Below are 23,338 nucleotides of genomic sequence, written 5' to 3'. Positions count from 1 at the left end.
TGGGTAGAAGATTACGCAGTCGTCGCAAAGCACCAGCGGAGGCAAACAGCTTCCTGCTCACTTCTTTCAGTTGAGGATCCCAAGACAATGTTTGGTCAATATATATGCCGAGATCCTTGACGATTTTACTGTAGGGGAGTTGAGCGCCGCACAAATGAACTGAAGGAAGCGAAACCCAGTCAACCTTCGCGATTAGCGATGGGCTACCAACAATGATGACTTGCGTTTTTAGTGGATTGACTTTCAATCCGAACTGGTTGCTCCACTCAACAACAGAGTTCAAGTCATTATTCATTGTTTGAATAGCGTTCGGCAATTCAGCAAGAGTTGACTGGGTATAGATTTGGACATCGTCGGCATACATGTGGTAGAGAGAAGATAAGGATTTCGAGATAGAATTAATGAAAATAGTCAAAAGGAGTGGAGACAAAACGCCACCTTGAGGAACACCAGCTTGAATATCACACCATGACGAGGTGACATCATCGCTGTGAATCCTTAGTGGGGTAAGGGGCACATGCATACAACTGTTTCACTGATCGATTTTCTTGTGTCCTGCCAGACCGAGACATTTTATTTTTCTTCGTCTCCACCGGGAATTGCACCTAGGACCCCTCGGTGATACGCTCACGCGTCAACCAATGTTACCAAGGAGGCGGTACGGCACGATGGAATTTCGTCGTCGTCGACGGCTCACGAGCGGTCGTGAGGCACACACTGACTGCTCAAGCCGTTGACAGCGCTAGAGTCGTCGACAGCTCCCACCCCCCCTGAAAATCAACCGGTCGAGCGGTTGGTAGCCACGTCTCGAGCGATCAACAACCGACGGCTCGAGCAGTTGATACCGATCGCTCGAGCCATCCGTGTACGTCGCTCAGCTGTTAACTGCTCAAGCTGCCCGTGTACGGCCGCCTTTAGGGCGGCTTAACACGGACCGCTTCAAGCAGTTTAGACCGTACACGGACTGCTCGAGCTGTCACGACCGCTTCAAGCCGTCAACTAGGTACGCGGTTTGTAGCGACAGCTCGTGTTGTCAACGACCGACCGCTCGAGCAGTCCGTCTACGTCGCTCAGGCGTTAACTACTTGAGCAGTCCGTGTACGGCCGGGCTTAGATTGTAATTACCGTAGTACGTCGTTTTCGATAAGCGAATTAATGCAGTTAAAAACTATATTCAATGTGCTGAAGAAATAAAAATACTTAGGAAGACAACGGAATTTTGATACCTAAATTTTACGATAAATATAAGATTCAAAAGAAAAAAAAAATTCTAATACTATTTATAAGAACTTTTTTTATAAAAAAATTTCTTATAGTATTAGACATTTATTTTCTTTTCTTATAAGAACCTTTTTTTATAAGAACTTTAGCGAAATAAAAAGCAAGACAGAAGACAAAAGCACAGCCCCCTAGAAGTCAGCGAGCGTGCTAGAGCCTAGAACGTATTGTAAATGATATTTTTTCTTTTAGGCGCGGTGCAGAAGGCATTGTTCCACCTACGACCGTGCGACTATGCGATTGAAGATGATAAGCTACGATGCAAGAAATGCGACAAACTATTCGAGAAAAAGGACAGGCTCAGGAATCACTTGAAAAAGGTGCACTACAAACTGCCTAGATACACGTGTAATATATGCAAAATGGAGTTCATGACCTTAGCGCCGTTGGTGACCCACAAACTAAACATACACAATATAGACGATAGGATATATTGCTCTGCGTGCCAAGCTTCATTCAACACTAAGGTGCAACTGAGAAAGCATATCAATGGATTCCACATGATGGGCCAGAAATATAAATGCGATTCGTGCGATTATGAGTCTTACAACTTCGAATATATGTACAAACACAAGTATAAACACAAAACGGTGAAGGATTACCAGTGCAGGTTCTGTAAAAAAGCATTCTTGAGGAAATCTACCATGGACCTCCATGAAAAGATTCATACGGGGGATAGAAGGAAGGTGTGCAAGGTCTGCAGTCAGGCGTTTGTTCAGAAGGCCAGTTTGAACTATCACATGACGAAATATCACCCGGAAGTCGTGTTTTGATAGGTTTTGCGATTTTCGGAAGAGTTGGAAGTTTGTTTGAGGTAAAGGACAGGAGTTTTAAGTTGACAACGACAGTGTTTTCATTGTTCATGTTTTCAAGTATAAACACAATTTATTGAAATATAACCTTTGTTATACAGTAAGATGTGGGTGTTTTTTATTTCTTATTATTAAACTAGCTGCGCCCAGCGGTTTCACCCGCATGGTTCCGCTCTTGTTGGTCTTAGCGTGATGATAAATAGCCTATAGACTTACCGAAAGAATTTTTCAAATCGGACCAGTAGTTCCTGAGATGAGCGCAGTCAAACAAACAATGCCAAACATTTTATAATAGAATTTGAACTTTTAAATGGATCCATCTTTGCGAAAATAATTATTTGCCTGTCCTCGCGAGCAGTGGTTTTTCATGGTCGAGCTTTTCTAGGCACTTGATCGGAAGTACCATGCTCTTTTAAATAAACTATAGCATTGAATATATTTTTATCGAACACCCTAAATGATTTGCAATTTTCCTGTAACTCCAGCTTTTGTCAAAATGTAAACTTAAAATTATTTTTCTTTTTAATGGGTCACAAATCTTACTTTTACCCATTTATACTGCAAAGCAAATTAATTTTCAGAAACTTTTAGATAGAATGTTTAAAAAACGGTGCAAATATTTGTAGAAGAAAAAATATTGGCGGCATTTCAACAGGTTTTGACTTTGGAACACTCGAACCATGCTGTTTCTAATTTGTTGTCCAGACTGAAAATACTCAGAAATCAGACTTCACTTAAAGTTGTTTTAATTTTATTAATTTAAGCTAACGTTTGAGTAAAATTAAGCAATTTCTTATAAAACTAGATAAACGGGTGTTCTATTACATATGAAATAATGCTTAATCTCTAAACTCAAACTCAAACTCAAACATTCATTTATTCAATTAGACTACTATTTAGTAGCACTTTCGAATCGTCATTACATAGTATTTTTAACATTTACCACCGATTCGGAAAGCAGTATCTATGGAGAAGAATCGGCAAGAAACTCCATAAGTAGTTGCTCTTTTAAAATAATGTCAATAAATTTACATAATATGTAACTTATATCTAACTACATAATATGCCAAAGAACTGTCCTGTGGTTTTTACGCGACAACCCTCCATGGGTCTTTATCATCTCTCTGAACTAGTACATTTTTTATGTAAGTTTTAAATTTAGAACTACTAAACTCTTTAATATTGTGAGGAATTCTATTGTATAAGCGTATACCTTGACCCATAAATGAATTTTTAACTTTAGCTAATCGGAAAAATGGCATTTCAATTCTATTCCTGTTCCTTGTGCCATAATCGTGTCTATCTCCTACTCTTGTGTGTAAGTCAGAGCTTTTGTGTACATGCAAAATATTATTAAATATATACTGTGATGGTACAGTAAGGATACTAGTATTCTTAAAATGATCTCTTAGTGAGTCCCGAGCACGTAAATTATATATAGAGCGAACGGCTCTTTTCTGTAAGATAAATATAGTTTCTATATTTGCAGCCCTGCCCCACAGTAGAATTCCATAGGACATAATGCTCTAATACGTTAATACACAAATGTAAATAAATTTGATGACTACTTCAATGTGTTACGTATTTCTAATTAAACGTCCACCACTGTATATGCTCTGTAGTGAAAACATTTCGCTTACGCGATTCAGAGAGAGGTGTCCCTTCATGTACTTCATCGGAATCTGAATATAATACAATCGATATAAATATGTAGTAATATTATAGACTAGCTTCCGCCCGCGACTCCGTCCGCGCGGGTGTCGGTCTTCGCGTGGGTGGTTTATTCCTCCATTTTGAACTGGGAAGACGTTTCTCACTAAATTAATATTAGACGATCACTCTCGTTCGCCACATTGGACGCGTCCGCTGGCATCAAAATTCATAAATTATATGCATCGCGCGGCGCGGAACGCCGTCCTTATATAGGAATCGGGGAGGCGTGGCGTCTTGCGGCCCGCGTGTGCCGCAAACGGTTCAAGCCAAATCCGCCTTTCGGCGCTACAGGTTACGGCGCTGAATCCACTGCGGGTAACGCAACGTGTGTTCGCGGTTCTACAAAACAACGTCTATGGATAAAACTGAAAAATTAAAGATTTATTTTTTTCTACGTGTTTTTCCAGGATAAAAAGTATTCTATTTTATGCCCAGGATAATAAGCTATAATTATACCAAGTTTCATCGAAATCGAACCGTTAGTTTTCACGTGATGTCTGCATATACAGACAGACAGACAGACAAAAAATTTTTTAATCACATATTTGAGTTTGGTCACAGAATACATAATAGTAGCTAAACGCCACAGAACGGACACTCTCCGCCTCCCGCCAAAATTAAACACCTCACCCCGCACGATCAGTCTATTAGATGGCCCGCATTTTTTCGTAAGGACGATACGCAACGAAGATTGACAACATTAATCAAATTGACTTAAAGTAATTTTATTATTTTGGATTTGTGAATATCGTTTTTCGTAGAAAATGGTTAGATATTGTGCTGTTTACGGATGTATTTCATCAGAAAAACGCGAATTTCTTTACGCTAGTCACAATTAATGTGCGAACCCTAAAGCATTAACACACACATTTGCACTCTCTACAGTGTGACTGTCAAAACGATAATTTTGTATGGAGTGTCCGGGGTGTGGTTTGGTATCGATCCAGTAACACCCCTGCTATTTATTTTTTCAATATTTTCAATGTACAGAATTCCACCCTTCTACAGATTGATTTTATGTATAGATTATATAAGGTGAAATAATAAGAAAAATTAATGATTTTTTTTGTGAACAATTTACATTTTACTATTTTACTTTCCAAGAATAAAAACCATTAGTTACATTAATGTAGATACTACAATAATAATAAAACACTTTATTGCACAATGCACAGATATACATGCCTTATCTCTTTTAAGTGATTTCTTCCAGTCAACCTTGGGAAATAAAAATAATGAAAGGTACCTAGGTAGTGCATATACAAGAAGTGAATATATACACAAATATAATAATATTTACTCTTTGACTAGTTTTCATAATACTTACCTATAATTGAAGTAAAAATATTTATTGTACACCATATAGCAGACAATTTAAAAAACTTTATAAAAAATTTAATATGCATTACCTTTTCTGCCAGCGATTTCTGCAAGGCTTCCCAAACGACAAGGATAAATTCTATTTATGATGTGTTTAAAATCCATACCTATGATATGATAAAAAAGAGCGTGTTTGCCGATCACACGTGTCAGAAGTGAAACTTCTTTGGCAAGATTGAAAGATACCAAAATCGTCGCCTTACGCCATGACGTCACGGTTTTGCCATGACGTGACCTTGAAATTTTAATCTTAACGCGCCTAAACAAGTTTCACTTCAAAATTATGGTAATTTCTTCACCCTATGTGTCACCGTACTCCACCCGTAAGACGCTCTTATTCTTTTCTAGGCCGCGACTGTTATATCATCGAAGGGGATAAATACGTGTGCACCTTTTGCAAGCGGTCATTCGCTTCCCAACCGTTAGTGTCGCAACACTACCGCTTCGTGCATTTCAAAAAGCGTCCGCGCGTACGAAAGTGCCCAAAATGCGACGAAAAGATACCTGGATACCAAAGAGCGTACCACTTAGAGGAGAGGCATAGCATACCGGCACCAAAATGTGGGGTTTGCAACAAGAGATTCAGATATCCACACCAAGTGGTGCGGCATCAGCAGAAAATACATATGGGTGAAAAGACAATATATTGCAAAATTTGTGCCAAGAATTTCTTTGATAGCCAAGGCCTAAAGTTGCATATGGTGACCCATTCGAACGTTAAAAACTTTTCGTGTGATGTGTGCAAGAGACGATTTAGGTGGGAGAATAATTTGAAAGATCATTTGAGGATACACAGTGGGGATAGGAGGTATGAGTGTAGGGTCTGTGGGAAGGCGTTCGTACAGAAGTCTGGTTTGAAACGGCATGGTGTAAGGCATCATTCTGGAGTCGATGTTCTCAATGTAAGAGTGGGATAGACTTGCCTGTATTTTATAGCGTTTGCTTAATAGTACGTTATGAGACAATTTTTATACATAATAATACTTTTTTTATAAAAAAAAAAAAATTGGTTGTTTGTAAAGTAGGTTTACGATCGAGATGTTTACGTGATAACGTCTTATTGGTGGCAGCGCTCGAGATGAGACGGGAGATCGGTCCGTCTCTCTCTCGTTATACCTGCGATCGCGCTCGTGAGGTTTTGGCGTGACACAAGTTTCTGAAAATGTCACCCGACTAAAACGATTTTAAAAACGTTATCACGTCAAAAATTTCTTATAGTATTAGACATTTATTTTCTTTTCTTATAAGAACCTTTTTTTATAAGAACTTTAGCGAAATAAAAAGCAAGACAGAAGACAAAAGCACAGCCCCCTAGAAGTCAGCGTGCGTGCTAGACAAGAAGCTTATATCTAATACACTGGAGACCTCAGTATGAACACTAACCTGTCACAAGAAAATATGACCTTGAATGACGCCTGTATGTTCCTTCATCCCTTTCACACCAACTTGCCAAGTTAGGTGTGAAAGGGACAAAAAAAACATACAGGCGTCATTCAAGGTCATACCTGCCCGTGACAAGTCAACGTTCATAGTGCAATCTCCAGTGTATTAGATATAAGCTTCTTGGTGCTAGAGCCTAGAACGTATTGTAAATGATATTTTTTCTTTTAGGCGCGGTGCAGAAGGCATTGTTCCGCCTACGACCGTGCGACTATGCGATCGAAGATGATAAGCTACGATGCAAGAAATGCGACAAACTATTCGAGAAAAAGGACGCGCTCAGGTATCACATGAAAAGGGTGCACTACAAACTGCCTAGATACACGTGTAATATATGCAAAATGGAGTTCATGACCTTAGCGCCGTTCTTGACCCACAAACTAAACATACACAATATAGACGATAGGATATATTGCTCTGCGTGCCAAGCTTCATTCACCGCTAAGTGGCAACTGAGAAACCATATCAATGGATTCCACATGATGGGCCAGAAATATAAATGCGATTCGTGCGATTATGAGTCTTACAACATCGTATATATGTGCAAACACAAGTATAAACACAAAACGGTGAAGGATTACCAGTGCAGGTTCTGTAAAAAAGCATTCTTGAGGAAATCTAACATGGACCTCCATGAGAAGATTCATACGGGGGATAGAAGGAAGGTGTGCAAGGTCTGCGGTCAGGCGTTTGTTCAGAAGGCCAGTTTGAACTATCACATGACGAAATATCACCCGGAAGTCGTGTTTTGATAGGTTTTGCGATTTTCGGAAGAGTTGGAAGTTTGTTTGAGGTAAAGGACAGGAATTTTAAGTTGACAACGACAGTGTTTTCATTGTTCATGTATTCATGTATAAACACAATTTATTGAAACATAACCTTTGTTATACAGTAAGATGTGGGTGTTTTTTATTTCTTATTATTAAACTAGCTGCGCCCAGCGGTTTCACCCGCATGGTTCCGCTCTTGTTGGTCTTAGCGTGATGATAAATAGCCTATAGACTTACCGAAAGAATTTTTCAAATCGGACCAGTTGTTCCTTAGATTAGCGCGGTCAAACAAACAAACTCTTCAGCTTTATAATTTTAATTAGTATTAGTATAGATTGGTTCAAAATCTAAGATATATGTCAATGTTTACAAATGAAATATAAATAAATGATCTTTCTTTTCTTTCTTTCTTTTCTAAATAATTCCGTTAGAGATATTTTTATGTATGTGGAGGAAGGAATGCGGAATTCCTCCGTCGAACTGGGGAGGATCCTCGACCAGTCTACTCGACTGGCCGGTCGTTAAGGCCTCGATGAAGGATGTTGGAAAGTTGTATGCAGTGGTGGACGTTTAATTAGAAACACGTAACTCGATGAAGTTGTCATCAAATTCATTTAACATTTATGTATTAACGTCTTAGAGATTAAGTATTATATCATACTAGCTTTCCGCCCGCGGCATCGCCCGCGCAGTCAAAGAAAAACCCGCAAAGTTCCCGTTCCCGTGGGATTTCCGGGATAAAACCTATCCTATGTCCTTTCTCGGGTATCAGAATATCTCTATACCAAATCTCATGCAAATTGCGTGATTGTGTAACAGACAGACAGACAGAGTTACTTTCGCATTTATAATATTAGTATGGATGTAATAGAACATCCGCAAAAACACGCTTTTTATAGAAAACCGAACTAAAAAATAGAAAATAAATTTAAATGAATTTAAATTAAGAAAATAGTGTTAAAAATTTCAATGAATATAAATTAATAAATTTAAAAAAAAGCGTGGGGTGCATGGTGTCAATGGTTATAGATATTTTATTGACAGATATGAGTAGAGAGCACCCCACGCTTTTTTTAAAAATAAATATTTTTTTTTACTCACACTATTATTAATTTATATTCATTGAAATTTTTAACACTATTTCCTTAATTTAAATTCATTTAAATTTATTTTCTATTTTTTAGTTCGGTTTTCTATAAAAAGCGTGTTTTTTTAGTTTTTTTAAACTATTATTCATTTTCTACTTTTTAGTTTGGTTTATTTATAATAGCTTGTTTTTTTTTAATTTTAAACTATTGCACGACTCATGATGCGAAGCATCAGGCAAGGCTTCCCAAACGACAAGGATAAATTCTATTTATGATGTGTTTAAAATCCATACCTATGATATGATAAAAAAGAGCCTCTATACCAAATTTCATGCCAATTGGTTCAGTAGTTAAGGCGTGATTGAGTAACAGACAGACAGACAGAGTTACTTTCGCATTTATAATATTAGTATGGATATAATCATACCTATAAGCCAAAAAGTTGTGATTACTGACACTTGATCATAAAATAATATGTACCTCGTCATTGCCAAGTCTTACTTATATCCGTTCAGTGGTTTACCCGTGAAAGACTAATACACATTCCCTAACTCAGACGTCCTCGCCAATAAACAGCGTACAATCTGTACGCCTCCTTGCATCACATATGATGCAAGGACGTATTGTGAAGTATCAATTTGTATCATATGTGATGCAGGGACTGATATCGATCCATCCTCACAAACTTTCGCATTTGTAATATTAAGTAGGATTGAATAATTTTATAACATTGGTAGGACAAGGAAGTGAAGGAAGATAGTGTGCTTACACATATTATATAGGTACTTAGGTAGGTTTCATTAGTGAAATAATTACACTATTGTACCTTAATTAAGTAGCAATGTAATAAAATAAAAGCAAAGCATATTAAATAATTTTTATTTTCATTTCGTTTACTTCAAAAATGGGATGTGATCTATATCTTTATTTACTCATATTTATTATCTACCATGAATGACAATGTTTTTAAAAATTGATGGTCTTCAATATCTTCTCTACCACAGACAGGATAAAATATTTATTATAACTCAGTTTTTACGTTATAAGGTTTCACATAGCGAAATAATGTTAGATATATGTGTAAAATATGTTTTCTGTACTATTAATAAATAAAAGAGCCATTAAGAAATATTTGAAACATCGAACTTGGTACTGTCTCTACAAATAGAAAAACTTAGATCGGCCACTCTTGATCCAATAAAAGGACAGAATGAAAAAATGAAATGAACGAGCCTCTTTTGTTCTAGGCGATGGTAACCAACGCCATACGATCGAGGAACCGAACTATACCCAGATAGAAGAGAACGGCCAGCAAAAATATAAATGCAAAGATTGCGCGAAACTATTCGGGAAAAAGAGCCTCTTCAACCAGCACTATAAATGGGTGCATCTCAAAATCGGCTCCAAAATGACAGGATGCCATTTCTGCAATGAGAAAGTCAGGGCACATTTAAGAGCTCAACATATGGAAACAAAGCATGGTGTACCTGCTCCTACATGTAATGCGTGCGGGAAGAAATTCTCCTACCCGTTCCAAGTGATACACCATCAAAAGACCTACCATATGGGAGAGAAGAATATAACCTGTCCCATTTGTAATATGAAGTTCGGGTCTAAAGTTAATCTGTATCAGCATAAAGTGAAACATTCAGAGGAGAAATTGAATAAGTGTGAATACTGTGGGGAGTGTTTTAAATGGCGGAAACAGTGGTCGAGGCATATGACGAAGCATAAAGTTCAGAACTAGTGATGTGTATAAACCTTTTGTATTTTCTTGGACAAATTATGTTATTAATTATCATATTAAATTATCATATTCTTATTTATACATATTTTTAAGTGAATCAGTGTCATTTACACACGAAAAATATTTATAATTCATGTAATGCGATCTTTTATTGAAAAAAAATATTGGTTATTAATGATCTAATAACACCTACAGATGGCGCTGATATAAATACAAAAAGTTCTTAAACTTACTTACTCCTTTGTTCTTACTTAACTTACATTAAATACGCACACTCAATTAAAACTACAATTACCTATAATACCTTATTTATCAAATGTATGCTTATATGATTATTTTAGAACTAAGTTTATCACACATACAAGTAAGGCTTCGCGCGCATTTACAAAGAAAAACCCGCATAGTTCCCGTTCCGTGATAAAAAAGTAGCCTATATGTCTTATTCTGGGTCAGCAGCTATCGATATACCAAATTTCATTGTAATCGGTTAATAAGTATTTGCGTGGAAGACCAACAAACATCCATCCATTCTGACAAACTTTCGCATCCTATCCTACTAAAATTATAAATGCGAAAGTTTGTGAGGATGGATGTATGTGTATGTGTAGGTGTGTATGTTTGTTACTCTTTCACGCAAATACTACTGAACCGATTACAATGGAATTTAGCACACATATAGAGGGTAACTTGGATTAACACATAGGATAGGTTTTATCCCGGAAATTCCACGGGAACGGGAACTTTGCGGGTATTTCTTTGAAAACGCGGACAAAGCGACGCGCGGAAAGCTAGTATATAATATACTAGATTTCCGCCCGCGGCTTCGCCCGCATTTTCAAAGGAAAACCCGCATAGTTCCCGTTCCCGTGGGATTTCCGGGATAAAACCTATCCTATGTGTTAATCCAAGTTACCCTCTAGGCTTTATATGTGTGCTTAATTTCATTGTAATCGGTTCAGTAGTTTTTACGTGAAAGAGTAACAAACATCCATATATCCATACAAACTTTCGCCTTTATAATCTTACTAGATTTCCGCCCGCGGCTTCGCCCGCGTTTGCAAAGGAAAACCCGCATAGTTCCCGTTCCCGTGGGATTTCCGGGATAAAAACTATCCTATGTGTTAATCCAAGTTACCCTCTATATGTGTGCTAAATTTCATTGTAATCGGTTCAGTAGTTTTTACGTGAAAGAGTAACAAACATCCATACATCCATACATCCATACATCCTTACAAACTTTCGCCTTTATAATATATATTAGATATATAAAAATGAATCGCAAAATGTGTTGGTAAGCGCATAACTCGAGAACGGCTGAACCGATTTCGATAATTCTTTTTCTATACAAATATTATAAAGAGGAAAGGTTTGATTTTTTGTTTGTTTGTTTGTTTGTATGAATTGAATAGGCTCCGAAACTACTTGGCAGATTTGAAAAATTCTTTCACTGTTGGAAAGCTACATCATTTCTGAGTGACATAGGCTAGGTTTTATCCCGGAAATCCCACGGGAACGGGAACTATGCGGGTTTTTTTTTTGAAAACGCGGGCGAAGCCGCAGGCGGAAAGCTAGTAGTTTATAATATAAGTAAAATTAATCAGTGATACCACTTTTTAATATTTAGTTTTATAGCATTCGATTTAATATAATATTTTTCTATAAAAAATCATCAGTGAAACAGCTTATTTATCAACTTTAATAAAATAAGGAGAAACGTATTTTTTTTTTATAAATGACGATTTATTAAGTGTAAATATAGTGAACGATCTCTTTATCTCAATTTAATAATTTAATATATTTAAAATAGGATAGCCGTAGCGAATATAAAACGTAGGAATAACAATTAATTTATATTTGCTGTCAGCCCCGGCTTCGCCGGTTATACATATATTTTGTTTAGTTAGGAAGATAAAATGACGTAAGTATATTCAGTGCTATGTTTAAATTAACTAATATAAAACACATCGAATGATCTATTAATATAAGCATGAATAAGAAGGCTCTTAAAATGTTTATACAGACGATTTTGATGCTTATGTTCTTGTAACAAAGTATTATTTTTAGATAATTTATTATGTTCAAATGATTCGCATTTCAATAAATTATTTTAATTAATGGGTACTTCGTTTTCGCTTCTCTATCTATACTTCTATACTAATATTATAAAGAGGAAAGGTTTGTATGTATGTATGTGTGGTTTTCACGCATAAACTACTGGACCGATTTTGATGAAATTTGGCACAGACAATCTTTAGACCCTGAGAAAGAACATAGGTTACTTTTATTGCGAAATACGTACCACGGGCGAAGCCGGGGCGGACCGCTAGTGATAAATAATATTCGTAACTGTTCAGTGTTGTTAAGTGTAGTGTAGGTAAGCAGTGCTATAAACAACCTTCTAAAAAAGAAATCTTTAAATTCGAAGATAGAAGATAATCTTAAGTGTCCGCCAACCAAGAAACGAAGTGACGAAGCTCTTTTGTTCTAGGCGGATTGTGCGAACAATATTGCGACGTACACCAAGAGACAGACGGTACGCACACGTACACGTGCAAACTGTGCTCGAGAACGTACAAGCGACGCGACTCGATAAAGCAACACTACAGGCATGTGCACCTGAAACAGAGGCCGAAGTTGTACGGTTGTTACTATTGCCCAGAAAAAGTTGGGGCACATTTGCGCGCGCATCACATGGAAACCGCGCACGGTATACCGGCGCCATCTTGCGGCGCGTGTGGAAAGAAGTTCGCATTCCCGTTTCAAGTCGTGCGACATCAGAAAACCTTCCACATGGGAGAGAAGAACTACGTCTGTCAGATTTGTAAGATGAGCTTCGGGACTAAGCCGAATTTGCAGCAGCATATTATAAAGCACACGACAGAGAGGCCGTTTAAATGCGATTTCTGCGAAGAGGCCTTCAAGTGGAAGAAACATTTAAGGCGTCATGTTGCAGGACATCTGAATCAAAAGAAACGATAGTTTATAAGGTGTTGGATGTGTTTTTGTAGCGTTTGATCAAACCGAGATAGAAATTTAGCCTACTAGCGTGCCCAGGCTTAACATTTTTAATATAGCGCCATCTATTGGAATTTATTTACGGAGTGTTTCAAATGCGTATCGGAATAGATCTTACCATGAGAATGAGATGTTTTACTAAAGGCCGATTTTTCAATCCCTGGTTAAAAATTATCCGTCCAATAAAGTATTACACGATAATATTAAAATGTCACCTGTAAACTGTCAATTGCGGGCAATAAGAATACATTTTGAAATAGTAGTTTTATACGTTATTTGACGAATAATTTTTAACCAAGGATTGCAAAATTAGCCATAAGTAAGAAAGTCTCCAGACACAATAGTACCATAAAATCGCTCCGTGGCCGTGTGAAAGAAAGAAACAAAAAATATTTTTTTGTATATAGTTAGGTCAAATAAAAAATAATAAAGAAAATTCTTGCTCTTAATAATATTAGTTTAGACTTTATATATAGATAATCTTCTTTTTAAAGTTAGGTATTTAGACACATAGATAGACATATGATAATTGATAGATAAAAAAGAGTATCAGATTTTTCTATTGTAAAATATAAGCAATTGTGCAATAGTGTAATATGAAGATTTTTTGTTTTTTTCGAAGAAGCATCTACTCCTTGAGTTACCACGTTCGATGTTGATATTGATATTTAGATAAATTATATACTTACGAACCATTATAATTCTGTTATTTCTTTCACATCCGTACGACGAATATATGTCACACTTAATTATTTTAAGCGACTACTTCATACCGATCGCCTCCTTGGTACGTGTGAGCGTAGAACCGAGGGGTCCTGGGTTCGATTCCCGGTGGAGACGAAGAAAATAAATGTCTCGGTCTGACAGGACACAGAAGGCTGATCACCTACATGTCCCTAAATAAAATCGATCAGTGAAACAGATGTATGCATAATGCATCTGCCCCTTACCCCACTCGGTGACACGGGACTTCATTTTTGCTTCATACCGTGTAGTGATACTTCATACTTCATATTGGTATCTCTTTATGGGACTACTTTTTATAGGTTAGATTTTTTAAATGAAACACAAAATTCACTTGTAGGTACAATTTATTTATTTATGCGTTATTGTACATACATACCAGGGCAAACAAACTTAAGACTATAATAATTTTATTCAATAATAACACACGGGCACATATGCACCAAAAGGCGGCCTTATTGCTCAAGAGCAATCTCTTCCAGGCAACCCTGATTGTAAGGAATGTTGAACGAGTACGCGTTGGCGCAAATTCAATGTCTAATCTTTATGTACCTACAGATACCTGACGATGATGTTAATAAAATTGGTCGTAGATTTATAATAAAAACTAGATTTCCGCCCGCGGCTTCGCCCACGTTTACAAAGAAAAACCACATAGAATAGTTCCCGTTGCTGTGGGATTTCAGGAATAAAAAGTACCTAGCCTATGTCTTATTCTGGGTCTTCAGCTTTAGCAACGAAATACCAAAATTCATTGTAATCGGTTTAGTATGTAGTATTTGCGGGATTCACATAAACATCCATCCTCACATTTTGCATTTTTAATATAAATAGGAAGTAGGACTAGCTGTAACTTATAGTCCGCGTACAAGAATTGATTTAGGTATATAATTTTTGAAATCGGTTTAGTAAATCTTGAGCTCTCCTTGTAACAAACAAACTATTCAGCTTTATACTTTATAACTTTGCCGCGCGGTTTCACTTGCGGACGAAATTAAGTATTCTGATGTGGTATACATCAGAATAACACATGAGCTATATTCCTGTAAAGTTAACAAAAATTCTTTTCATTAAAGTAAGTAAATAATTCTAAATAAATAAATAAATAAATAAATAAAGTACCTAAATTTAACGTGAAAGTGTTACGTACCTACATCCATCCAATCATACTTACAAACTTTCACGTTTATTATACTACTATGACTAGACTAGATAATAACAGGATGACCTCTCACGCGTCCTACTATAAAATACTGATTTAGTTACGAGCAAATAATGTACGTAGGACGCGTGAAGCTTTAAAGCTATCAAAAAACACAGCCGGACACAAGAGAGATTCATTTTTATTTTTCTGCTTTTAGGCGACGATGGCGCGCAACGAAAAGAAACAGCGCCATCCGTTCAAACAATGAGACAAGAAATGAAACACAGGCCCAGAAGGGGCGAGAAATACGACCCCAACCTTACAATCGTAATCGAGAACAAAAAAGTATCGTACAAATGCAACACGTGCAGCAAGGAGTTCCAGAAACGAGGGCATTACACACAGCACAGGAACTATGTGCACCTAAAGAAACGACCAAAAGTGTTCGGTTGTAATCTCTGTGATGTGAGAGTGCCTCACAACAAGCGAGCTATGCATATGGAAACACACGGGCTAAAAGCGCCGACTTGTGGTGCGTGTGGCAAGAAATTCTCCTTCCCCTTCCTAGTCGAACGGCACATACGAATCTACCACATGTTCGAAAAGGACCACAAGTGCCCTGAATGCGGTTTGGAATTCGCCACGCAAAACAAACTTCAACAGCACAGCCTAACACACACAGACAAAAGACCATACCCCTGTGAGATTTGCGGCAAGAGCTACAGGTCGAGAAGTAACCTGAGAACGCACATGAAGATGCACTTAAATATACGGAACCATGTGTGCCCGGTTTGCGAGGAGGCGTTCGTGCAACAGACGAGTCTGAAATATCATATGAAAAGCCGACACTCGTATTACTCTGGGCCGCTTCAACGCAAACAAGACAGTCAGTCGGATAACTGATAATAATAATAACAAAACGATGTGATGTCCTATCTTCTTATATCATACGTTGGATCCACGGTATTATACCATAGAAGATGAATTTCCTATCCTATCCTACTATACTTTTTATACTCTCCTCCTTACTTTTCATCCTATCCTTCTTGGATGAATGGAAATTCTTCACGTAACAAAAAACATTACGTAAAGGTGTAGGTACTAAAAAAAATAGCGAAAGGGTGCCTTTTCGCTAGGCAGACATACTTACCAGGCATGAGGCAACCATAACAATAAAAGAAAATAAAACCAAACCAAAATGAGGGAATTATTGTGACACTGTTAAATATTCAAAATATACTAAAAATAGCACATACAAAGCAAACATTAACATACTTATATGAACAGATACATATTATTCTTTTATATATAAAAATGAATCGCAAAATGTGTTGGTAAGCGCATAACTCGAGAACGGCTGAACCGATTTCGATAATTCTTTTTTTATTATATTCCTTGAAGTACGAGGATGGTTTTTATGTAGAGAAAACGTAATTATGTACCACGGGCGAAGCCGGGGCGGACCGCTAGTGATAAATAAATATATCTTTCTTTCCATTTTATTATATTCCTTATCCCATTCTGTGTTCTTACGCCTTCCTATCCCAGTGGCCTTTACATCCTATCCTACTGATGTTATTAACGTGAAAATTTGTGAGGAGGGATTCATGTATAAATTCAAACACAAACATATTTTATTAATTCAATTAGACTTCTTCTAGAAGCACTTGAATCGTCATAACAGTTTTAACATTTACCACTGATTCGGGAGCAGTATCTTTGAAGAACCGGCAAGAAAAAAAAGGCATCGTGAATGTTTGTGAGGATGGATTCATGTACTCTTTCATGTCACTAACTAATCGGATATATTATATGAAATTTGGTACATTATAGTTTGGATTAACACATAGGATACTTAGAGCTATACCTAGTTTTTAAATTAATGTAAAAAGAAACCTTTAGGTATCGGATTCCGTATGTTATTCGCAGTGTTAAAAATTTATGTATTCAAGTAGATGAATAAAGTTTTAATTTTGAAATATTTTGTGTTTTTTTTTCTTTTGTTAAAAAAAAAATTACAACTAACTAGTTGTAAATTATGCTAGTAGTAGTTCATGAAATGGTCGCTTTTTGTGATTTTGGCAATTTTATGTAAGAAGATTATTAAATCGTCTTAATTTCACGAATTGATATCCACATTTGAACCAATCTTATAAATAGGTGTCCATTAAATCCTAACTAATATTATGAACTAACTGCGCCCCGCGGTTTTAACCGCATTGCTCATGTTGGTCTTAGCGTGAAGATCTAAGCTTCTAACCCTCCTCGATAAATGGGGTATCTAACACCGAAAGAATTTTTCAAATCGGACCAGTAGGTAGTTCCTGAGATTAGCGCGTTCAAACAAATAAACAAGCTTTACTATATTGTGAAAGTCTTAAAATTGTAAAATTCCGGTAGGTAATTTTATACAATAATAACACACGGGCACATATGCACCAAAAGGCGGCCTTATTGCTCAAGAGCAATCTCTTCCAGGCAACCCTGATTGTAAGGAATGTTGAACGAGTACGCGTTGGCGCAAATTCAATGTCTAATCTTTATGTACCTACAGATACCTGACGATGATGTTAATAAAATTTATAATAAAAACTAGATTTCCGCCCGCGGCTTCGCCCACGTTTACAAAGAAAAACCACATAGAATAGTTCCCGTTGCTGTGGGATTTCAGGAATAAAAAGTACCTAGCCTATGTCTTATTCTGGATCTACAGCTGTAGCAACGAAATACCAAAATTCATTGTAATCGGTTTAGTATGTAGTATTTGCGGGATTCACATAAACATCCATCCTCACATTTTGCATTTTTAACCTTTTGACCGCCAGAGCAAAAACGCATCGCCGTGCCCTCCACGCCAAGCCACAAATTCAATGAGATAACCTTGAAAATAGTAGGGATTCCAAAATGTTATCGATAAACATAATAATTCACGTCTGAATATTTGAATAAACAGCTTATAACACAAAAATAATATTTATTTAACCTCATCTCCTACTGTAAAAACTTAAGACCACATTAAATAGCAACTATCAACAAAAAAAATCAACCTTTTGAGATACAAAAATACATATAAAATTGCAGCAAGTTACAGCACTATTCTCTATCAGTTACGCCCCATTGGCATGTATACATGCCAATGGCGCGGGCAACCATCCTTTTTTTTATAATCTCTCGCTTCTGATTAGGGATGTGTAGCTGTATATTATTATAACTTATCGAGTTTATTTATTAAGTTTATATGAACTATAGGTATTATTGTGGAGTGTTTATTTGTAAATGTCAAAACAACTATTACCTTTAAATAAAGGGAATTGCATTATGAGCTATTACGCACTGTCGACCAGTCGCCGGCGACTGGACTTACTCCGACGACAGTGCGCAAGCCCCTATTTAAACTATAGTAAGTCACACAGTCGACTTGTCGACAGTGCGTAATAGCTCTAAAACTACATATTTATTTTCCAATCATTTAGTTTAATACTTGAGTTATTACAAATACTAATTATATGTAGGTTACCATATTTTGATATGACATAGCGACAATTTGTATCATAAGAATATTCTAATAAAGGCACTCACACTCTCGGCAATACTCGATAAAATATTTTTACAACTTTCCGCACTTAACAACACGGCACGCGCTTACGACGTCACCAGTCCGACATCTATTCATGTCAATGGCGCAGAAGGGATTGCATATCGATACTGTGCTAGGGATGCGCATGATTGGCGAAAAGGAAAATATTCAAATCAACAATATCCACAATATAGACAATATGGTATTATACCAAAGAATGTAGTATTTACCTTTTTTCTCAGTGACTAAGCTTATATATTTTTTTTGTAGTTATTACAAAAATTAAGCGAATTAGAGTAATTTCGCTGAAATTTTAATGAAGTTACTTGAATATTACACTACATCACTAGTAGGCACGTAAACATGTCATTGGCGCGAGAGAACATGCTTTTTTAGCCATTAATTAAGTTAATTTTTGTCATCAAATATTTGAATAACTACTTGGCAATTTTGTTTACTGTGTACAATTATGTAATAACTGGGGATTCAGTTCATAAACTGTATAAATAAAACACGGAAAAGTAAAGGTTTAATATGTTTATTTTGTATTTATCTATGACACAGAACAATAAAAACAAATAGAAGTGCTTTAATGTCATAATTAGTATGAAAACCAGTGTCGCCAAACCCACACATTTAAACCGATAGTTATACAGTACACTACAAGTAAACTATGCCTTTGATTGGACTGCTTAATTTGAGTAAAAACTGACTTAGGTTATAAATTCAGCATTTCAATATGTACCCTAACGCACCATGTTACGGTTTATTTTAGTATAACATCTCTAGGTATATTAGCTGTTTTGTTTCTCATTGCACAGAAATTCCAAATTCGAAAAACATTCAGCTACTCCACAACAGAGGGCGTTAGTTTTCAATAGATATAACTTTGAACCTCAACACATAGAGATAAGGTTGAAATTTGTGTCACTCAACATTAATGACATTAACTTGATATTTATCTGATGCTATGCCCTGAGGGATGTCAGCCTTGTTATCGATATCGAGATATCGATAATTCACAAATAAATATTTTTTGTGTATTTTTTTTTCTTTCTATTATACGAGTATAGTATAATGTGTCACATTTTGGAGTATGTTTATTACTACTAAGTACGTCTTTTTATATTATAATTATTAAATAAAAAACGGGATAGAATAGTATTAATCTATATTTACAAAATACAAACAGAAAATATGCATTATTTTAAATCTTGGAAGTGCCGTAGGTTTGCTGTATCGGTGGCCTTTGTTAGACTGCTTAGTGCTGTTCGGCATTCAGTTAACTCGTCACGTTGCATTTATCCATTTCTCTTTTAAATTAGCCTCTTTGGGAAATCTGTAAATAAATTGGACAAATGAAAGCTAAGGAAAAATAAAATAAAATTTAATATTTATAATGTTTGTCTTTTCTAAAGTATCGATACTGTCAATATGCGCCACAAGCATCACTAAAGCGACATTCGTTTGTTTATTGCAATAATATTCCAGAAATTCTTGTTTGCTGTTCAATCTATAATAGTACTAATTTCTTACGGATTAAGGTTCATTTTGACTAGATATTTGTATACAATTTTGACAAATTACAAGCGAAGATATAACATAAAATATTATATGTAAAATAAATAAAAATAAGACTTACCGATGGTATGAAATGCCTCCATTGCTGATATTATTTCGTCTGCTATCATTTTTGCACTCTAATACCGAACAACACGTCCTAATTAATGAATAAATACGGAAAAAAGGTTTGACAGCTGACAACCGACTCGAATATTTTTCTGCGCACAACTGAGAACAAGTTAGGTGATCTTACCTTACAAGTGACACGTGGGCCACGCCCACATCACACTTCTATCTACTTTACTGTTCTGTGATCTATGATCTGTTTCTTGGCATGTATAGGTGTCGTTGGCGCACAGGGCACGATTGCGCATGACATCTATAGATGTCATTGGCGTTCAAAAGGTTAATATAAATAGGAAGTAGGACTAGCTGTAACTTATAGTCCGCGTACAAGAATTGATTTAGGTATATAATTTTTGAAATCGGTTTAGTAAATCTTGAGCTCTCCTACAAACAAACTATTCAGCTTTATACTTTATAACTTTGCCGCGCGGTTTCACTTGCGGACGAAATTAAGTATTTATATAGCTCATGTGTTATTCTGATGTATACCACATCAGAATAACACATGAGCTAAGTATATTCCTGTAAAGTTAACAAAAATTCTTTTCATTTACCTAAATTTAACGTGAAAGTGTTACGTACATCCATCCAATCATACTTACAAACTTTCACGTTTATTATACTACTATGACTAGACTAGATTATAACAGGATGATTAAAGCTATCAAAAAACACAGCCGGACACAAGAGAGATTCATTTTTATTTTTCTGCTTTTAGGCGACGATGGCGCGCAACGAAAAGAAACAGCGCCATCCGTTCAAACAATGAGACAAGAAATGAAACACAGGCCCAGAAGGGGCGAGAAATACGACCCCAACCTTACAATCGTAATCGAGAACAAAAAAGTATCGTACAAATGTAACACGTGCAGCAAGGAGTTCCAGAAACGAGCGCATTACACACAGCACAGGAACTATGTGCACCTAAAGAAACGACCAAAAGTGTTCGGTTGTAATCTCTGTGATGTGAGAGTGCCTCAAAACAAGCGAGCTATGCATATGGAAACACACGGGCTAAAAGCGCCGACTTGTGGTGCGTGTGGCAAGAAATTCTCCTACCCCTTCCAAGTCGAACGGCACATACGAATCTACCACATGTTCGAAAAGGACCACAAGTGCCCTGAATGCGGTTTGGAATTCGCCACGCAAAACAAACTTCAACAGCACAGCCTAACACACACGGACAAAAGACCATACCCCTGTGAGATTTGCGGCAAGAGCTACAGGTCGAGAAGTAACCTGAGAACGCACGTGAAGATGCACTTAAATATACGGAACTATGTGTGCCCGGTTTGCGAGGAGGCGTTCGTGCAAAAGACTAGTCTGAAATATCATATGAAAAGCCGACACTCGGATTACTCTGGGCCGCTTAAACGCAAACAAGACAGTCAGTCCGATAACTGATAATACTTAATATGTAATAACAAAACGATGTGATGTCCTATCCTATCCTCTTCGATTATACGTTGTATCCACGGTATTATAGAAGATGAATGTCCTATCCCATCCTATCCTATTATAATTTTCATCCTCTCCTCCTTACTATCCATCTTATCCTTCTTGAACGAAAATAATATTCTAGGCGTTAACAAAAATTAAAAATACATTACATATATAAATGTGTCCAAAAAATAACAAAATGCTGTCTTTTTATTAGGCAACCATAACAATAAAAGGAAATAAAACCAAACCAAAATAAGGGAATTATTGTGACACTGTTAAATCTTATCTTACTAATACCGTTAGTATATTATTATTAGTCTGTGCTAATACCTATTATAAATGCGAAAGTTTGTGAGGATGTGTGTGTGTGTGTGCGTATGTTTGTTACTCTTTCACGCAAATTCTACTGAATCGATTTAGCACACATAATATAGAGGGTAACTTGGATTAACACAGAATAGGTTTTATCCCGGAAATCCCACGGGAACGGGAACTATGCTGGTTTTCGTTTGAAAACGTGGGCGTAGCCGCGGGCGTAAAGCTAGTGATAAATAAATATATCTTTCTTTCCTTTATATTCTATTCCTTATCCCATCCTGTCTTCAACGCCTTCCTATCCCAGTGGCCTTTACATCCTATCCTACTGATGTTATTAACGTGAAAATTTGTGAGGAGGGATTCATGTATAAATTCAAACACAAACATATTTTATTAATTCAATTAGACTTCTTCTAGAAGCACTTGAATCGTCATAACAGTTTTAACATTTACCACTGATTCGGGAGCAGTATCTTTGAAGAAGAACCGGCAAGAAAAAAAAGGCATCGTGAATGTTTGTGAGGATGGATTCATGTACTCTTTCATGTCACTAACTAATCGGATATCTCTTATATATAAAATTCTCGTGTCACAATGTTAGTCTGCATACTCCTCCGAAACGGGTGGACCGATTCTCATGAAATTTTCTGTGCATATCGGGTAAGTCTGAGAATCGGCCAACATCTATTTTTCATATGTACCACGGGCGAAGCCGGGGCGGACCGCTAGTATTATATGAAATTTGGTACTCATTATAGTTTGGATTAACACATAGGATACTTAGAGCTATACCTAGTTTTTAAATTAATGTAAAAAGTAACCTTTAACTGTATGCATATGGTAAAAATTTAATTTGTAAAAAAATTTAAGTTGTTTGTTTTAATTTGTATCCAAGTAGATGAATAAAGTTTTCATTGGAAATATTTTGTATTTTTTTCCTTTGTAGTTGTAAGTTTTCTCACTTCATAAAATGCTATTATGTAGTTCATGAAATGGTCGCTTTTTTGTGGGAAATTTTATTAAATCGTTTAAATTTCACGATTTTGTCATCCATCTTTGGACGAATCGTAAAAGTAGCTGTCCATAAAATCCTAACTAATCTCCTTTCTCGATAAATGGGCTATCTAACACCGACAGAATTTTTAAAATCGGACCTGAGATTAGCGCATTCAAACAAATA

General features: G+C 36.4%; 3 protein-coding genes across 8 annotated transcripts in view; all 3 read left to right on the top strand.

Moving 5' to 3' along the window:
* Nucleotides 1-23,338, top strand: part of LOC149896202 (uncharacterized) — a 79,065-nt gene that overhangs the window by 47,595 nt on the left and 8,132 nt on the right. Inside the window, exon 6 of one of the 6 annotated variants that reach the window (XM_090117938.1) lies at nucleotides 15,349-17,112. The exons of 2 other annotated variants lie outside the window; for them this stretch is intronic. In XM_090117938.1, the coding sequence (XP_089974064.1) occupies nucleotides 15,349-16,034 (686 nt within the window). In that variant the 3' untranslated portion in view covers nucleotides 16,035-17,112. Of the gene's footprint in view, nucleotides 1-1,470; nucleotides 2,175-9,728; nucleotides 10,544-12,716; nucleotides 13,945-15,348; nucleotides 17,113-23,338 lie in introns of those variants that run through there. 3 more of the 6 variants (XM_090117947.1, XM_090117946.1, XM_090117939.1) reach the window with 3 other exon arrangements.
* Nucleotides 5,033-7,795, top strand: LOC149896204 (uncharacterized). Its single transcript, XM_090118372.1, has 3 exons — nucleotides 5,033-6,091; nucleotides 6,448-6,466; nucleotides 6,795-7,795. The coding sequence occupies exons 1-3, from the start codon at nucleotides 5,486-5,488 to the stop codon at nucleotides 7,373-7,375; spliced, it is 1,206 nt and encodes a 401-aa protein (XP_089974498.1). The 5' UTR covers nucleotides 5,033-5,485; the 3' UTR covers nucleotides 7,376-7,795.
* On the top strand, nucleotides 20,684-23,052 carry LOC149896203 (zinc finger Y-chromosomal protein 1-like). Its single transcript, XM_090117957.1, has one exon. The coding sequence runs from the start codon at nucleotides 21,025-21,027 to the stop codon at nucleotides 21,799-21,801; it is 777 nt and encodes a 258-aa protein (XP_089974083.1). The 5' UTR covers nucleotides 20,684-21,024; the 3' UTR covers nucleotides 21,802-23,052.

The sequence above is a fragment of the Colias eurytheme genome, chromosome 29 (assembly GCF_061535395.1).
Source record: "Colias eurytheme isolate Ceu_HAF_F1 chromosome 29, ilColEury1 Martin Lab GWU primary, whole genome shotgun sequence".
NCBI lineage: Eukaryota > Metazoa > Arthropoda > Insecta > Lepidoptera > Pieridae > Colias > Colias eurytheme.
The sequence above is the reverse complement of the archived record's forward strand: the minus strand, read 5'-3'. Positions and strand labels throughout refer to the sequence as shown.

Coding starts and splice junctions, on each gene's coding strand:
- LOC149896204 (XM_090118372.1), top strand. CDS start 5,486: ATGTGTCACCGTACTCCACCCGTAAGACGCTCTTATTCTTTTCTAGGC.
- LOC149896203 (XM_090117957.1), top strand. CDS start 21,025: ATGACTAGACTAGATTATAACAGGATGATTAAAGCTATCAAAAAACAC.